Source organism: Orbicella faveolata, unplaced genomic scaffold (genome assembly GCF_042242905.1).
Source record: "Orbicella faveolata isolate gen_17 unplaced genomic scaffold, um_ofav_v1 contig_36, whole genome shotgun sequence".
Classification (NCBI taxonomy): Eukaryota; Metazoa; Cnidaria; class Anthozoa; order Scleractinia; family Merulinidae; genus Orbicella; species Orbicella faveolata.
In genome coordinates this window covers 7,397,499-7,416,767 of record NW_028301565.1, presented here as the reverse complement: position 1 = coordinate 7,416,767, position 19,269 = coordinate 7,397,499, and the positions used below count along the sequence as shown (strand labels likewise).

The 19,269-nt window shown below is 38.3% G+C and overlaps 3 protein-coding genes across 3 annotated transcripts; 1 reads left to right on the top strand and 2 right to left on the bottom strand.

Annotated features, from left to right (window-relative positions):
- Positions 1-2,772: 2,772 nt before the first annotated feature.
- On the bottom strand, positions 2,773-9,436 carry LOC110064638 (transmembrane protein 115-like). The gene is made up of 9 exons (XM_089275101.1): positions 9,365-9,436; positions 9,160-9,287; positions 8,563-8,632; positions 8,226-8,300; positions 7,978-8,069; positions 7,011-7,122; positions 6,554-6,753; positions 5,824-5,976; positions 2,773-5,428 (listed from the first exon to the last, which is right to left on the bottom strand). Exons 1-9 carry the CDS (start codon positions 9,392-9,394, stop codon positions 5,230-5,232), a joined length of 1,059 nt encoding a protein of 352 aa, XP_089131227.1. The 5' UTR covers positions 9,395-9,436; the 3' UTR covers positions 2,773-5,229.
- A 2,015-nt stretch (positions 9,437-11,451) lies between these two features.
- On the top strand, positions 11,452-12,926 carry LOC110064683 (uncharacterized). The gene has a single exon (XM_020771771.2). The coding sequence runs from the start codon at positions 11,719-11,721 to the stop codon at positions 12,574-12,576; it is 858 nt and encodes a 285-aa protein (XP_020627430.2). The 5' UTR covers positions 11,452-11,718; the 3' UTR covers positions 12,577-12,926.
- A 1,748-nt stretch (positions 12,927-14,674) lies between these two features.
- LOC110064616 (thyrotropin-releasing hormone receptor-like) lies at positions 14,675-16,839 on the bottom strand. The gene has a single exon (XM_020771686.2). It carries the CDS (start codon positions 16,422-16,424, stop codon positions 15,459-15,461), a length of 966 nt encoding a protein of 321 aa, XP_020627345.2. The 5' UTR covers positions 16,425-16,839; the 3' UTR covers positions 14,675-15,458.
- Positions 16,840-19,269: the final 2,430 nt, after the last annotated feature.

Sequence of the window (19,269 nt, the reverse complement as noted above, 5' to 3'; positions counted from 1 at the left end):
ATGTTACGTGTTAATGCCATTGTGTACAGGATCATGTGCTGTCCAATTTGGAAAATAATTGGATAGTTGCTTGAATGGGATTTTACACTAGAACTTGTTTTAGAAAACCTAACAAAGCTAAAATTGCTCATTTAATTCTCTCCGCCATTCTCGTCTAGTCGCGTTTTCTGACGACCAAGAGTAGCCTAGCACCAGCTTTCAGTAAATCTGAATTAATTTAATAATTTCAGGAGGTTAAATTGTTTCTTAAAGTAATTTTTTTTCTTTTGTGTACACCAAGAAAAAAAAAAGATACTAAAATGAGCACAGACTAACCTGGATCTGTTCAACTGAATTCCTCCGTCGTTTCCCATGATATCATTTCCGACTGAGAACAACCCACAAGTGGACTTTAGATGTTTCTTAGTCTCCAAAGACTCAATCACCTAAATTAGTAATGATTTAGCACGTAGGAAAATTTCGTACTTATTACTTACTTGTTGTGCTTCTTATTCACTGCCGGATATGGTATTTGTTGGTTCTAGTCACAAAAATTTCTTGTAAATTCCGTAGAAAACCTTGTTCTTGTTTTGGAAAAAGCTCAACACTTACAATTATTTTTGCAGATAAGAGCATCAAATGGCTGAGCTGTGCGGAGAATCACAAATAAAGACGGGAAGCGTGTTCCTATTCTTGTTAATATTGTTGCGGCCTTGAATGCCTCTGAAGCTAGAGTGAGGTTTGCAACTCCTTTGTTAGTCGAACAGAACATAAAAGATGCGAGAAGATTAAGTTAGCCAGCGCTCGTCAAGAACATCTGACTTGGTTAACTGATAACAGTTTTTCTCTAGTTACTGAATGCCAGTAAAGCTTAAACGAAGCGTTTTAAAGAAAGGTTCTAGTTGAGCGATGTTTTTCAAACGTCCCTTACTTTCCTGATAAGATTGACAATACGAGTGTCTGCTGGAACAAGTGCTTTAAGAGTTTCCTCTCGGTGCTCAACTGACAATTAAGTTTTCCAGTTCGCACCTGATTCTCAACTTTTTTAACTTTTTCAAATGCAATCGACGTGATTCGGATGGCACAGAGTATGACTGGCAAATAAGAATGAGAGAAATTTGCTCAGTTAGGGCATAACTCAAGTTTAACAACCAAAATAAAGCAACTCATCCGACAACTAATGATCATAATTTATGGTGAAAAACAGCTAACCCAGCAGATCTGTGTGTTTGCTTTAGATTCCCTTCTTACACGTAATTTGTGCTCTTAAATACACGCCACCAAATATACGTTAAGCAAACCCTGTGATTTTTCAGTTGTGTAAATACTACACTCTCCAGATATAGCCCTTGTTCGTTTGTTGTGGCCCTTGTTGATAAGGAGTTGCGCAGCTGCCTCAAGCTAATTGCAATTTATTTGACTGCAGAGAATACACTTGATGCAACTCACTAGCAAAAATATCGTTTTTTTACGGCACGAGAAATTATAGTTCTCAACCGTACACCCCACAAATATGCCAAACCGCAAAATATGAATCCATATTTCAAACTTCACACTGCTAAATGATCGAGAATTCATTAACATTTCGAAGTAAAATGTGAAAGGCAAGCCTCCCTAATTATAAAATGAAATGCTATGGGACTTTTTTGTTTACATTTTCTCATTTTCTATGCTTAACTGGAATTTCACCCTTGATTATTAAAGTAAACCCTCAACTTATACCATTCTTTCTATCAGCGGCATGCTTGTTGTAAGTTGGTCAATATACCACTTCCTTTTAAGAAAGAAAGAATGTTCAATTATTTTCACAAAACGTCATTCGCACTAATTGTTTCGCCGTGTCATGCTTCAAGGACCTACACGTTGCTTGGTAGCCAGTTTAGCTGGGTATTCCTTTTGCAATTACGTCTGTTAGTGACCGCAATAATAACTTGATTTGACGTTGAAGTTGAATCTAAAAATATCAGAGTAACCATCAGTGAAGGGAAAAGAACGACAAATCGATTAAACCAGTGGATAGTAGTATTATTTAGCCAACTTGGCAAGGCTTGGTTGTTTTAACTCCAAGAAAAATTGCAATAAAGAGATTCCATCTATAGATAATAGTCGAAAGTGGAAACTACAAAAACTGACCATTCTAGTAATGCAATTAGAACAAAATTCTGGAATTACATCCCGGAAAAGAATATACACACTCAAGCGCTTAGGCTAAATTTTTGCACGATTCTGAACGTGACAAACTATTATCATTGAAGCCAAAAAGTAATTACGTTTAGCAAATGAAAGACCTGTTTCAGACGTCAGCGACATGGGTACATCCCGATAATTTGATGGGATCTGTGCGGCCTCCTCCGTGAAACTTTCATCTTATTCCAAACAAAAAAAAAATATGATTTTCTCTGCCCCTATGATTTCAGACCGGATCATATGTTCCACATATACATTTACCAGCAGGCCCGTCGGCACGTCACAAGGGATGAATGATTAAAAAGATCAGAAAATAGGCTTCTCCGAGGGTAAAATTGCTCGACACACTGGTGCGATAAGAGAAAGTAAGTATGCCAAATGTTCAATGCCCAAAACCTCTCTTCCAAAATGTTACGATTAGAAACCTTTTAGACATTTTTAGTTTACCTTGATCTGTGTAATGAACTAACATGAAAAACTGAATATTAATTATCTAGTTCGTATACAAATTCGAAAACTCGAAGTGTCTGGAAATCAGAGTGCCACAAATTTGCGGCGTTGGAAGAGACAGAGAGAGGGAAGATTCACACGCTTTACAGACATAGCATTGTTACTTTGCAATTTTTATTTTTCGATTTTAACAAGCCACTGACATCTGTGGTTTTACACCATAGACGTATTGTAAACTACCTTCTGTTATTCTCGTTTTAAAATGTTGTCCAATAATATGAACCAAGGCCTAACATTAAGCTTCAGTATAAACAAATTTTGCCAAACATATGCACCATGTACAATATTCTTGTCTGTACCATATGGTGTACCAAGGGATCGGACCGTTAACATACTCAAACTGGTACATTATAAATTACTTGACCCTAATGGATACAGTCTGGTTCATTTAAATAACATTTTTCATACTCCTTTTCCGTTGTTCGGATCGTCACGTAACGGTTGTCGTAACGATTGAAATAACGGCTCGTTGGGGAGACTAGAATACATAAAGCTTGATATAGCTTTACTCCTACGCAGTGTCTATCTCTGACATGCTTACCAATTCCGCCTAACATCACAACAAACATTTATAGTTGACGATTGCTTTTTTCACGACACATTCTTTTTCACGACACACACACAGTTACACAAATGGTGACACAAAAATATATCCTTCAACCGCCAGATAAAGTAACTTGGTTTACTCGCGAATTGCGAATATGACGTGTCCCAAAACATTCCCGTTTCAGATTTGCGACTATATAATTTTCTAAAGCCTTTACGATGCAAAACTATTGTTATCTCACTGGAGAGGAAGTGTTTTTTTTTTTTCAGAAATTTTCGTTGTTTTGGCGTTTTAAGAGATCAGCTTATATTTTCTTCTTAAAATACCAGTGCGCAATCCAACAAGCAGCTCATGAGAAGCACCAGCGAGAAATAGGCCCTTTGCACGATCCGGTCACATGGTACAAAATCACACATGCTGGTGCGCAAGTTGCACAGTGGGACTTCCAAAACAATGCAACTCGTACCAGTCCACCTGGACCTGCCTTTGTTTTAGAAGTCCCACTGCGCAACTTGCGCACCAGCATGTGTGATTTTGTACCATGTGACCGGATCGTGCAAAGAGCCTATTGTCTTGATATGCAATCTGGTTCTCCCAACTACAACTACAATAATTCTTTATGCAGACTAAAAACATGACATTTCGTCTTCTCGTATCTTCCAATGTACAGTATACATATTTACATCTGATACCCTTTGACAAAATTAACACCATTTTCTTATTCCGTCATTCCCGTTTACTTTATAAGTTTGCTCACCAATTTTATAAGCCTAATGTTAAAACTCTGTTAACAAATACAACACAAGCACATGTTCGAATTCAAGTGACGAGACATCATCACTTGTGAAGAGGGAGAGGGGGAAAGCTTAGCAAATACCGCAAGGGTTTGATTTTTTTTTGTATTAAGCCTCGTCTACAAGAGCAATTTTTATACGACAATTTTCATGTGACAATTCTTATTTGTCCGTGTCGATGAGGAGAATCGGCCAATTTTTATGTGCCAAATACATTTGCTTAAAAGTTTGCGTGTTAGCTTTTATGTGACAAATCAAAGTTGTCACATACGAAAAATTGCTCGTGTAGACGAGTCGTCACATAAAATGCGGGGAATGCGGGGGCGACTAAGCAGTCGCGTCTTGTTTCTGCGTATCTCTGCTGTCCAAAGTCATTACTGGCGCACTAAACTTTGAATTGCTGACAAATATTTATTGCGCTATCTACAAGATCAAATATATTTGTCACATAAAAATTGCTCGTGTAGACGAAGCTTAAGGATACTTAGGTTTCAGTTACCGCTTTTGAAGGAGCTCAGTCACGGTATTTTGAGTTATTTTGGCCACATACAAAAAATTACCTTTAAATGGTAGGAAACCTGAAAATAACAGTTTAATAAGATAGAAAGACACCAAAGACATAATGATAAACCATAAAGGAACAAGGATGGCTGAGGATGGAGAAGATTAACACGGATTACAAACGACGAATTTAAAAAATTGAGGCTAAACCTTTCAATATGCGCAAAACCGTGACTAAGCTCCTTTAAACAATATAAATAAAACATGTAACACTACATTCAACATACGACTGTCTCACTACAAAAGCTACATTTCTTGCCTGAAAAAAAGCTTAGTCCGTACTTTTCCTATTTGAGAACCCTTTTATACATGTATGAGCACCCCACTTTAGTGTGGTGGCTAAGTGGTGCCAGATTAACAAATTTCACTGTCTGCTGTCAGTTGGGTGTCTGTACATGTATAAAACTGAGCTGGACCAATATCAAAAGACTTGATATATGGCACAGTTGTTCAAAATATCTGACACAGCCTAACCCCAGCACATACATGTTGTAAGCTTATGGCTGGTTGTCACTAGCGCATAAGCATAAGCATAATTTTATACTTAAGAGTAAATTTGTACTCAGGCTCTTCTCTGATCAAGAAGTCTTACAGAGTTACCATTGACTTGCTTATTCTTCAAGCAGGACTAAGCTGCACACAGTGCCTCTGTTACGTAGGAACACTGGAGCTAGTTGGTATGCCCTCAGTCCTTTTCGTCGTACCCTGATCAACCACTATTTCTGGCATCTCATCCACCGCACTTGGACTCTGGGGACTGTCTTTTCCCTCTGGCCCATCTAGAGTAGGCCAGCTTGTAGTTTGTTCCAGTTTTTGAAGCCTCTCATTTAGGGCTTTCAATGCCTTTTGTCTAATCAAAGAAACAGAAATATTTTTAATATTACTATTGGAAACTAGGGGTAGCCAAGCATTTTCCTGAGATATTTAGCCTTGAAACTAGAATAAAATGCTGTGTGTGTTAGTTACATATATATACTGTAACATTGTTGTCAAGTACAAGAGCGAATAAAGTTGTTGCTGTTGTTGATAGGAAAAGATTTATCTTCACAGATTTCCTCAGAATTTGCCTTTACATGCAGAAAAGCAAACACATTTATAAAGATCTCTTAAGTGTAAGAATGGCCAGGCCATGCTTATTAATTTTTATACTGAAAGCTGTTGTTTTAGAGTGTAAGACAGAAAATTTATGACGAAAGATGTGAACTTGGGAAGTGGCTGACTCAAAGAACTACACTCTTAGTCTACCTTCTTCTCTCAGCATCAGCAGGATCCATCCCTGGCAGGCTGATTGTAATTGCTGATGGCGCTCCTACATCATATGTTCGGATGGGCTTATGGCACACTTTCAGACGAACCAGAGTATTGAATACAATTGTTGACAGCGTGCTTACTGGAGCCCTGAGTTAAAAAGGCAACAGAGATGTCATTCAGTTGAGTTTAAGACAGCCTTCCTGACAATTAGCTTTATGAAATTGATAGAATCACACACAAGCCAGTAGGAAAGATGCAAGGTCATTTACAGGTCTCTCTTTAATCACAAAGGAGTGAAATAAAGAAAGCACCCAGAATCTAGACTATTATAAGTTAAGAATGTCCTGCCCAATAGTCCCTTGTCTAACTGCAGAAAGTAAATGAAGAAGTGAAAAGGGTGTGGAATGCTGCTTGTGACATTTACAGCCTCAGCAAAAATTTTGCCAAATCTCATTGTGTAGTTCCAGAAAATATCCATACCTCCCCCATGGAAGGGATTTTGTCTAACCCCCACCCCTCTGAAAATTCCAATTAAGCATCAAACATTTCTCTGAACTTTTTTGGGTTTTTCGTCTTTCAGAATCCCCCACCCCCAGGAAGTTCCAATCCCTTCTGTGGGGGGAGTGTGGATATTTTCTGGAACTGCACATTCATGTACAATTCCAGAATATCGTACTCTTGGCAAATATACATTAATATGAACAATGTACCACAGGTCACTTACTGTGCTACTTCTGGAAAGAAACTAGCGCAAGAGAAACTTTCACTTAGGTCTCCCTTGACTCCTTTGCCACGTGGCTGGTAAAACCTCAAGTAAACCCAGCCAATCAGAGTCCCTGATAGAACCATGACCAGAAGGATGATGGGAAGAATGCCCACAATGCAAAGAATGCTGTACACCAGAACAACTATGGATGGGACATGCTGAAAATAATGAAAAAAATGTTTGTCTAAAAAGTGCTGAAACAAAAGCAATAGATATCTTACGCAGCATGCAAGGAACATCATAACTGAAAGGCTGGGGCTAGTCAATATTCCAGTTGCGCTAATGGATTCTGACCTTTGCTTGCCTGATGGGCAAGAGAAGTTTTTATGGGAAATTTCTTTTAGGAAATTCAAATGGCAGCAGTACTGTAAGAGATGAAACCATCGTATAAATTTAATTCTTAATCTAAACCAACCTTTACACGAAGACCAAGTGAAGATAAGCTTATTTCCTGCTCAGGTTTGATCTGTTTGAATGCAACCACCATTCCTGATAAAATTCCAGTCATTCCACTGAACTCCAGAAACCTAAGAGTCAGAAAACACTTTACAATTGATGGGTGTAGGTGAAAGCTCTTAACTCACAACTATTGGTGACTATATTGTATGTATTTTAATTGTAATGCGCATTTGAACAAATACGTATGGAATTTGCACACAACAAATTCATTATTATTATTATTATTATTATTATTATTATTATTATTATTATTATTTAGTGAAGGCAAAAACATCCACGTTGCAGTTCGAAATAAGCAAGGCCAATGCAAACATGAACTCTTGCAAAATGCCATGTTTAAATATAAAAGCAAATACTCTTTCTGATCTTGAAATAAACCTGTTGTGGTGAACATGTTTAAAAACACTGCCCCAATACGAGGGATTTTGAAGGGAATAATGGCTAATCAGTGCATGAGCTTTACTCTGGTTGTAGCATGAAGTGGTTTGGAGCAGGGGTTCTCCTTTTGAATAGGATATCAATCAAGTATCTATTTTTACAGGCTTAAGCTAACAATCAATTGGTGCTTTTTACATTCCTGTTAGTAACAGCATTCTTAAATTGTACAGTAACTGTGAAATTGGTCGCTCCACGTATGTTGATCAAATTTCTCTTAATAGAAATTACAGTTCAAGTCAGAAGTCTTAGGACACTTCACCATTCTGCCAGAAAATGGTGGCTGTCTTCACCTCCCTCCCCCCACTCCCTCCTAAAATTTAATGCTCCTTTTTTTTTTTGGGACTGATGGAGCTTGGAAAACTGACAACAATTATTTTGTCTCTGGATACAATTTTGTTAACCACCCTAGGGTCGTTTCTGGACATGGAGCGGCTGCATTGAATTTGGATTGTATTTTGCAAAGTTCTTTGTAGTTATCAACTTACCACATGTGTGTGTCAAATGTTGCAACATAAGCTATTACACAAATAGCTGATGTTATCAGTGATGTTCCTACATCTAAGATTAATACAAATTTCTGTAGAAAAAAAAAAGAAAAACGACACAATCAATTTTTGCCCAATCACCAACATATTTTCCCCCCCAACAAACTGGAATTAGATGTCTTTCAAGTAAACAAAATTCATGGGTAGTAATTTTCAATCCACAAACATGTATTAATAATTTGATTTACCAAAAATTCAAGTGCTCCCCAGAGAGGCTCTAACAACTGACCACACAAGACAAGAACTCCAATGTCTATTAACATCTGAAAAAAGACAAACATGTTTATCAATTGGTTGCTAATGTTTACATATACTGCACAATTTACATGTATAGAGTATGTACAAAAGGTTTTTTTGAAAAGTTAATGGATTTAGAACTGCTGCGCTAATCTGGGGACACCGTAAATAATAAACAAACAAAGATTGCAATTTAATGATGTTAACAGGTAACTTAAGTTATAGGTTCAACCTGCATGTAGATCAGTAATTATTCCAGTACTTAATGCGCTGATGGTGTGCACTTACATTCCATATTCTATATTCTATAAATCCTCCTGTAATTAAAGTCCATACTCTAAAATGTGGTGGAATGATGCTAGAGAACACAAAAGAGATGAAAAGTTGAATTAACAACAAATATGCAAATGTGGTAGAAATTATAACTTAAGTGTAACAGCAACATGCAAGTAAGCACATGTGCAGTATAACCAAACAACCTTAAAGTATATGTCATGGATCTTTTAAAAATGTTAATGAATTTCATAAGCACTGTTTTCACACTTTCGTAAATAAAATTAAAGCAACTTGTATTAAAAAAAGTGGAATAAAGATGTTGACTTGGATCTCAGATTGTGTATAGCTTACAAACGCCGAGGATGTGATATACTGTTTTAAAGTAGAACTTTACAACATACGTGTATTCAGTTTTATCTATAAACAAAAGGTCGATCAAGCATGAAGGTTTTAAACTGCAGTCGTGTTTTATTATGTTAAAATGTGCAAACATTGGATAAGTGACATTCACATTAAAAATAAAAATTCTACCAATCTGATCTAACAGTACCTTCCCTACTAATACGAGCTTTAAAACAGAAATAAATTAAATAAAAATTGGTATCTTACAATCCAGGAGTGACAGCCAGCAATGAGTAAACAGAGGGAAGAAAACTCAAGCCATACAACAGGCACACAGTAGCACAGGAGAACTTAACAACCACGGAGGCATCGCCCAGTGCCTTGTTTATTTGTCCCTGGAATAAAACTTCGTGTGAGTAAAAATAGAGATCAATAGTAAGCAGTTCAAGAGAGATTATCCTCGTTATATTACCTTCAGACGATCAAAATCGACGGCGGCCATTTTGTTTCGATGTTACAGGTGCGCAGTCGCAGAAGTACAACAGATGACGAGTCGCAAAATGACGTGTATCTCTCGGCCCAGTCTTATTTGAGTTCCTAACAAAATGGCTCGCTGGAAACTAGAGCCATATTCTCTAATTTCCAATTGCCCATAATTCACTCAATTTGCCCTCCCAAATTTTGCATAAACTATTGTTGTGAAATGCTCTTGGGAGTTATGCAAAATTTGGGGGGCAAACAGAGTGAATTATGGGCAGTTGGAAAATAGATGCCATTTAAGATAGAGTCAAAGCAAGTTAGTGAAATAAAACACAAATAGCGGTGATAAACATATCAAACTTACGCATTTTAATAACTTGACGTTTCGTATGCTACGCAACATACATTTTCAAACGTGGAATAAAGACCGGATAAAGTTAGTGAAAGTTTCTTCTACTTGTTGGAATGCATGGCTGTTTTTAATTTGGCATGCTTTAGCCCGCAGCGTAAACGAGCAAGGTTTGTTCGTTGCCATGGCCACTAAGGGGTGGAGTACACGGTTAGTACATGAGTCGACAGTCGTTAAGTGTATGGGGCTGTTACCGGGGGGCATGTGCATGGTTATTCCAGGGGACTGGTGTACGCCGTTGCTACAGATTGGTGTGAAAGGTGGTATAAGTGCGTAAACGGTGAAACTTGCCTTGCCCAACTATTGGTTTTAAAAGTCGCTCAGATTTACACGGCAAAACGAGGTGTGACGCACTTTTGGTAGCAATGCGAGTTGCATGAGAAGACTTGTTGCGTGTGCATGTGCAAAAATGGAAGCAAAATTTGCACGTACATTTATTGATTTGATGCGATCATCTTAATCTCGTGAAGACACGCATGAGCGTCAGACAAATAAGAAGACACAAAGCTTATGAATAATTGATACGATTGGAAAACGTGAGCTGCCGTTTCCTCACGAATGGGTCAGGGGATTAGTTGACTCTGAAAAGAAACCGTTGAGCAGCTTGGAATGAGCGGTAATTTTGCTTGAGTGGTTATGTCTCTATTTTTCATAATTAATTGCAGATAAAGTGAATGAGCACATCACAGTAAAACTGACTCTTGACAGGAGGGTTTGGCTTACGCAACTGGAGCTGTTGTGCCACAAACGATGACGTGATGTTTAAAACGGTTGGGAAGATTAACATGTTTAGCAAATGATTTAGCGTCTCTTAAAACCGGAACTTTAAGTATCACGGAAGCGAGTACCTTAACTTCTTCCTTGCCTGGGAACCTTAATGAAAGATGTGCAGGTTGTGCACATTTAAGACTAAAATTATCGGCAGAGGTGCAACCGTGGCGGATCATCAAAAAGACCTTCGAGAGTTCGAGATCATGTTGGTCTAGCCTTAAAGATATTGCAACATAGCTGAGCCCTTTGGAGTGCAGCAATTAAAAACCAGTTTATGTACAATTCAATACACGTTCAAATTATTTTTTGATGGAGAGCTGCTAGAAGAGATAATCGATAGCTACAAAGTAAACTTAGATGACTTGCTCACGTGACAGCCAATACAAACCTCCTTCAAACAGACATGCCGACCCTTTCATGGCTTTCACATTCAAAGAGTACGTGAGTCAACATATGCTTGATCCCTGAAGCTATTTTTAGGAACTTTGCTGCAAGTTGAAAAGCTATTTTAATATCCCTTAGTCGCTAATATCCTCTTAAAAGAACCGCAATGTGAAGTCTTTAAGGCCCTTTAGTGGGAACAAATTAGCAAAGAGATGCCGATCACATTTTTGCGATGTTATAAAGCACATGATTGTTTAAAAATTTAATTAGTTCCTGAAAAGTTTACTCTATTTATTCTGTCATTAATTAAGGCTTATTAAACTTAAGTTCGATTGCAGTTCCAAGCATATGTCAACTGCATTTAAATGCAAAAAAATAAATCCTATTTCAAGGCCTTAATGCAGTGCCGAGCTTCCAGTATTACGTCATGTTTCGCCCTCTCTTCAGAGCTGAACAGATTTTTACTAAACAACGACATACTTTGATTGAAATTGACCAAAGAATTATCATATGCATGGGAAAGCGAATCGCTCGATAAAAGGTCGTTTGGTGGCATGTCGATTAGTGGGTTGTAAAGAACGTGTCGTAAAATAAATAAACTTAATCTTTTGTTGGCCAAGATATAACAATTATCACTTAAAACGACGCTCACGCAATCAAAAATTAGATGGCAGATGAATACATAGGGCTGCAGGATTTATTAAGTTTAATATCAAGATGTGAAGGAGAACCAAACGTCACGAAACTATCAGTGGAACGTTCAAAGAAGAAACAAGTCCAAAATGAACGGACGAAAACAAATAACCGAGCGAAGAGAGCTCACACAATCTCTTAAATATAAAGGGATGATGAATTATCAAGAGTCTAAGAAGCTTAATTCTTCCGTGGATAGATATAAAAAGGAATTTGAGAAAAAACTTCGTGAGCTATCTGCACAACAATCCGTGCTTCTCGCTTCTCAGCGAAGACGAGACTCTCGGAGAGGTTCTCTCCCGTCCTGCCCCTCGGTCAAGGTAAACGGTGAAGGTAGTGACAAATTAAAGAGTTCATCTTCTGATTCAGCCTTGGACCAGCACGTTCTAGCTAAGGATTTAAGAACTAGCGTAAACTGCGACAACGGGACCTCATCGTCGCCGTCGCCTCTGAAACTGCCGAACATAGCAACTCACAAGAATAAAGGAGCACGAAAACTTGAGTTAGAGGACGTCGCATCCTTAAAGATGCCAAAAGAAACTCTTTACGACAAGCTGAAGTACTCAAGACAAGTGAAACCAAGACTGGATGCTCAAGACTTGACAAGGAAGCTATCTAACGGTTACTCTACAATGGTTATTGCGTCTCCAACGATCACGAGATCGACTCGTCGAGGAAGTTTACAAGCAAACCAGTTAGCTCCTCTGACAGTGGAGGAACCCGTGTCAAATCGCTCGAGGTTGCGGAGAGGAAGTTGTCCTAACCTGGGTTCCAAGTGGACCAGAGAAAAGAAATTAACCAGCGTGGAAAGCAACGACGACAACTCGGTACAGGACAAGACATTTTCCAAGCATGTGCTTGAGATGAAGAAATGTCGATATTTGAGATTTCCAACGTCTATAAAAGAGGACGAGGAAGAGAATGAGTCGGTGTTTATTCAAAAGTGAACTTGCTAAAAGCGATGAGTCAAGGAGCCCGGCGTCAAGGCATTTCTTGAGTTTCATAACAGCTGTATTGTTTAACGATGAAAGATTGACAAAAGTTCGCGTTTGTGTGCAGAAAGACACATTAACATGGTAACTATGTTTTTTTCTGTTCGTGTAAAAAAATTAGAGCAGCTAGGTTTTCCGATTTGTATATATAGACATTATGAATTTCGTAAGACAAAATTAACCATCAAATTCATGAAAATTTTGATTGCATCATAAGAATGACAGTACATTGCATGAATGTGTACATGTAAGACATGTAAATAAACGAGCAATAGACATAAATAAACACAGTCCCCAGATTGTAATACTTAATATTTTAACTCTTAAAACACTGCTTTAGGAGAGTCAAAGGTGTCCCAGTATGTTGCTATTTTGAATAATAAATATATTATTGAAAAAAATCTCTAGAAAAATCTCTCAAGGCCAGTTCCCCCTTACACATTCGACTCGTTACAGAGTATTCAAGCATGCACATGCAACACGTGCCGAACATTTTTATTACTTAAGAAGTTTGGACTTCGAACTTAGGCCCCGTCCAAACGTACGTATCCGGATATTTTTGAATCCGCAACTTTTTTTTTTCCGGATACAGCTACCGTCCACACGCATCCGGCGAATTCGGCAGCGAATCCAGATATTTTTTAATCCGCTCTCCAGAGTGGAAAAAAATAAATCCGCAACGAATCCGATAACGCGTGGACGGTGAATCCGGATATTTGCGAATCCAATGACGTAACAAAATCGTGTCCAGTCTCTTAACGAACAATAAACCAATATGGCGGCACAACGTGTAGGCCTAGTTTGTCTAGAGTGAATCCGGGCACCATCGGATACGTGTGGGCAGGCGAAATCGATTTGAATACGCTACGTGTGGACGGGAAAATTTTTGAATCATGCGGAAAGAAAAAAGCTGCGGATTCAAAAATATCTGGATACTTGTGGACGGAGCCTTAGTCGAAGCTCAAATGAACGTTTCCAAGTAACCACACCTTAACAGGTAATGAGTTTGCCTGGTAATGTTACTACAAGAAAGTTCTATCTTTTTGTTCTTTGTTTATTCATTTCTGAATTTTTCCAGGAAAATTAATATGAAAGGAAGTTCCTTCACTGATCCGATCTGCAAACTGAAGATATTAATTTTTCGCGATGAGTTGTCAATTGAACTCTGTTATTAGTAATAGTCATTTAAACGAGTGGAGTAGAAATTCAGGAGGTAATCGGGCCAGTAATATCAAAATCGGTCGAAAAGCGTGAGGCTGATTTGAAATTAAGCCGAGCACGATTGCTGTCTGAATTGTACGAAACAAGGTTCAGTTATACTATCAAATTTCGCGATTGACAAGTCTTTTTAAATAAGAACTTCTTCTGAGCGGAAAAAGGCAGTACAGACAGGAAACAACCATCAGAAGAAAGCCATTAAAGCACACGTAGCTGACGCACGAGTATTAATGGGTAGGTGTTCAATTACAGGTATCCAAAGGGTTTAAGTGGACATACAAGTGATCATGCGTCAATCACGTGGCAATTAAGCACGCGCAAAACTAGTCAAAATTGAAAATTTTGTCAGATTCGATTAGAACACGAAAACGTTCTATAGGCTACTGCACCTTTGTTAAGTTACAGACTATTTGAGTGATTACACTGTCGCATTTGAACCTGACAGAAGAAATGTAATGTTAATGTGGCACATCTTTTTCTGTTCTGAATGAGCATAAGGTTTCTTCGGTTTGAGCGTAAGTTGCAGTTAAGGCATGGGACACACGGCTAATACGGAAACTTTGGCGTGTCATTTTCAACTGGTGTTCGCCGGTATAAACCTGGTTTCGTTGTAGTACTTTATCTCCGAAGCTTTCCAAATGAAAGGGTCTTTTAATGACTGACGAAGGATCTCCCGAAATGATGAATAATAAACGAAGAGGAATTTGTTCTTTGTCTTCTCCTCAACAACTTCCCTGATGTTTTTCGCTGACAGTTCGTTAGTGAGTCATCATATAAAATACTAAATATTTAAACTGCGGGAATAAAGATACACAGAAAGAAACACAACATGAAAGATTATCGAAGTTACAACAGCAACTATTTAGTTGTATATGTTTATTTGTTTTATTAGTATAGCTGAAAATTTAGGTGTCCTTCTGTTGTTGCAACTAAGAAAACCTTATATTGGTCTCCACTAAGCCCACCTTAATTTTATTTAGCTGCATTATTATGTTTTGCTACAGAGTACATATCAGTCAATCTTCTAATTGAGTACCTACATATTGCGTCAACGGTTGGGCTATATATTGCGGCATTGGGCCCCTAAGAAATCAATTGATCATGTCGCTTAATTTTTAGAACAAAACATTTGCCCGAAAGCCCATGCCAGCTGTTTACTTGTTTCAGTTTTCTTACTACTAACGCATCTGAATTTGACCTGAGTGAAAAAAAAAAACTATAGTAAGAACACTTTCCTTTATTTGGAACCGACAAAGTTACGGCAAAAAGGTAAAAGCATCGCTCTTTTTGATCTAAACTAAACTACTCTACATTAACATTTCAATTAGGATTATTTTCATCATTGCGTAGGGGCCTTTTAAACCATAAAATCGATTTCTTTTAAGACATTTCCTGCATCTAGTTGCTTGGTTTCAGTTGAATTTCCTGAATGGACCATTTACACGTCATGTCCCAACCACTTCGTACTTACTTACGCGTTATAATACAAGGACATTTTTAAATAAGAGCACGGAACTGTTCGTAAAGGTGTAAACTTTTTGCTAGTCTTTGTGCACGGTGAAAATTAGTCAGACGACTTCTAACTTAAAATTTTGTCTCATAAATAAAATGATTTATGATCAGACAGAGCTAACGTTTGAAGGGGTCAACTCGCGCCTCCTTCTCCTATCACAATTTTGTTTCTTCCCAAACAAAGTCTGAAAGCTTCTACGATACGGACGCATCCTCCAAGCGTATAGCAGCGGATTGAGCGCAGAATTACTGTACAAGATCGGAATAGAAAATCGGTAACCTGCAAGGAACCATTTTTTCTCAGCACATTCCTTGCAATACTGGCGTATGGCAGTAAACGACCAAAATGGAACAAGAGATAGAGCGAAAACGATGATTATAAGAGACGCAGTTTTCATGAGTTGCTTTTGCAGCTCGGCCGACTGTTTGGACATTTTTTCTCTCCGCGTTGAGCCACGCTCCCGATGTTTGTTCTCACTATTGCCGCGTTGTCGATACACCCTTCCTGCCTTTATTTTTATCAGGTAATAGGTCGCACAGTAAGTGAAACACATCGTGGCAAGTGGAAGGACGAAAGTGACATAGAAGAAGATGATATCATACAGGTCCCGATCGACTGCTAACTCCAGACAACTTGTCACGATGGCCAGCCCCCAGCAAAACGCGCAACCGATAGCGGTCTTCCGCACGGTGATCGAAACGCGATACATGTACGGAAACGCGACGGCAATGAACCGCTCCACCGCAAACATGGTCAAGATGTAGACACTTCCGCGCACAGTAATCTGGGAAATTATTTTAGCCTGAAGTAAGACTTTCTGGATGTCGAGTCCTTCAAGGATGTGGGATATTCCTACGTCCACAGCAGTAAGACAGCCTGTCAGGAAGTCTGCTACACCCAGCGAGATGACGACGACGGCGGTTGGGTTGCGAAATGTTTTTAGCGGGTCTTTGTATATCACAAACAGGAGCAAACCATTGGAAATCGTTATCAGCACTGCAAATAAGAGCAGTATGGCCCCGGTGATGATGAAGATTCGGGATTTGAAATCTTGAGTGACACTGGAATTCATGTTGATCTTACTGACGCGGGGAACTTCCCTTGTGCGTTTTAAGCTGTGTGCAGTAAAACGTGTCAAAGGGAGAAATCCATATGCTGTTAAGAGTTAATATATTCCACATTAACTCCTTATTATCGTGATAAACCTTCTGGCATTTTTTGAAGAACCAACCGCGCTATTTTTAGCAATAACTGTAGTTTGAAGATCTGTTTAAAAAAGGAGTAATAATATAATAACAAACCTATTTTCTTAGTTTCATCTCGGATGAATCTTTCTCAGAGCTCTATTACATGGAATCACCAAAGTAACTTATAGGTTGGATAGCGAATACACCGTAAACATTTCTATTAGCACCATTGACGCTGCTCACAATAAATGGACGAAAGGATTTTAAGATGTTCGTTTCACTTGGATTTATGTAGCAGAAAATTAGAAAGACAATAGGCGTGCAATTCATAAAGCTTTTAGAAATATTACCATAATCATTATGATGATATTTGACACATCATCTGCTCGTTTGGCCATCAGCTCATCATGATCCTACCAAAAGATTGGTCTACAAAGTAAATAGTAAAATAAAGGTTCTAAGATAACTGTGAATAAATTTTAAGGTAATGACAATTTTTTCTTCAATAAAGTGGTTAATAGACAAGAAAAACAAGAACGCAGTCAAGACTGCGTCTCGATCCATAAACACGCCAACTAAAAAGAACTTGTCTAATATCTAACAACAGAAATAACAATAACAATAACAATAACAACAACAATAACAACAACAATAACAACACAAACAGTTTATCTGTACCAACAAGGAAAGGAAAAGAAAAACATTTCTTTATACGGAAGCCGAGGGAAAACGTCAGACTTCAGATCGTGTCTGAATTCGGATGTTTGAGAAGTCGGAGCTATCAGTTAAAAAAATGCGTCAGTTCTCAGATCTGGGTTAAAATCTCAGCTATCGCCAAACTAAAAAATAAATAAATAAATAAATAAGTAAGTAAATCAAACATTTAAAAAAGACCACACACCGTTTAAATTTGTAAGACATGTTTCGGATACTCAGTATCCATCTTCAGTTGAAGGATGTTTACAAGTGAGTGACTTTATATAAAGTAGATAACAAGTAGGTGTAAATTACAAAATATAGAATAATAGTACAAATCAGTGAAAAAGGTACATAATACTTGAGGGATACAAAACAGGTGCGAGTGCAAATCTGTGAAAAATACTGCATACAAATAGTAATTAAAGTAAGGTAAAGGTAAAGTCTGCATACGAGCCAAGTGGCCCATCAGGGCGGAGCTTATGCCGGTTTCTGTAGCATGAAGCGACTAGGAGTATTTCTACTCCCCCCTGGATGGGATGCTAGCCCATCGCAGGGTTACCCCCAGCATTAAGTTCGCCGGTACCCATTTATACACCTGGGCGGAGAGAGGCACTGTGAGAGTAAAGTGTCTTACCCAAGAACACAACACAATGTCCCCGGCCAGGGCTCGAACCTGGACCGCTCGATCCGGAGACGAGGGCACTAACCACGAGGCCACCGCGCCTCCGATAGTAATTAAAGTAGGAGTGTTAAATTAACATGTTTGAGTTGTTTATTCAACGTGAGTCTTTCCCATTCAGTATGAAGGGCTTCTTTGATCTTAAGTTGGAAATTAGTAGGAGCCGAGTCTAAGATAGAAAAACAATTAAAAGAGCATAGATTCTTACACGACTCAAAACCCTGAAGATGATTATAGATATGGGAATTGCGATCCGAGAGTAAGTGCATGCTCACGAACCCTGGTGCCAAAATGTCTAGTGATTTCACCGACTTAACAAGTGTGACATCCTACGCATGTAAATTTGTAAACCTCCTGGGAACGGAGCGCACTGGGGATCAAGTCTTTCACACTGAACGTGTTACTTAACTTATAGGAAGAGAAGGCCAACCTGATGTCTAAATCCTTACAATAATTTTTAGCGATGGTTTTGATTTTACGTTGCGCTAAAAGGGAAAAGAGGCCAATATAAGGTAATTTGAAAAACCGTTTGGTCGTTCCCCTGGAATGGTCCTGCCGGGATGCATCAGCTGAGGTGTTGTGAACCTTATAAAGGTATTGATTAACTCAATACCCTTTGTATAATGTTACCGCACGGGAAACAATTTTTCATAAGAACAAATGTCAATTGATGGATGTCGGTGTGAAAGCCGCTCCAAGTGTTGTTGATTTTGAAGGCCCTGTCCACTAATGTACGAATGAGACCAATTTTGTAAAAAATGGGTGTAAAACTGAAAAAATTAATGAGCAGCCCCGCGTAAGTTTTCTTCCGAAACACTGATGTTACTAAAGGCCCCCCCACTAAAGGGTTTCGTGAGCACTTACTCTCGGATCGCAATTCCCATATCTATAAACATCTTCAGGGTTCTGAGTCGTGTAAGAATCTATGCTCTTTAATTGTTTTACCATCTTAGACTCGGCTCTTACTAATTTCCAACTTAAGATCAAAGAAGCCCTTCATATCGAATGGGAAATACCTGCGTCGAATAAACAACTCAAACATGTTAATTTAACACTCCTACTTTAATAACTATTTGTATCCAGTATTTTTCAAAGATTTGCACTCGCACCATTTTTGTATCCCTCAAGTATTATGTACCTTTTTCACTGATTTGCACTATTATTCCTACATTTTGTAATTTACACCTACTTGTTATCTACTTTATATAAAGTCACTCACTTGTAAACATCCTTTAACTGAAGATGGATACTGAGTATCCGAAACATGTCTTACAAATTTAAACGCTGTGTCGTCTTTTTTAAATGTTTGATTTCAATCTTACTGCTACGAAAATTTGGAAATAAGTAAATGA

Coding starts and splice junctions, on each gene's coding strand:
- LOC110064616 (XM_020771686.2), bottom strand. CDS start 16,424: ATGAATTCCAGTGTCACTCAAGATTTCAAATCCCGAATCTTCATCATC.
- LOC110064683 (XM_020771771.2), top strand. CDS start 11,719: ATGAACGGACGAAAACAAATAACCGAGCGAAGAGAGCTCACACAATCT.
- LOC110064638 (XM_089275101.1), bottom strand. CDS start 9,394: ATGGCCGCCGTCGATTTTGATCGTCTGAAG. Junction 7,123..7,977: donor ACATTTGACACACACATGTG/GTAAGTTGATAA, acceptor TCTGACTCTTAG/GTTTCTGGAGTTCAGTGGAA. Junction 5,429..5,823: donor GCTGATGCTGAGAGAAGAAG/GTAGACTAAGAG, acceptor TTCTTTGATTAG/ACAAAAGGCATTGAAAGCCC.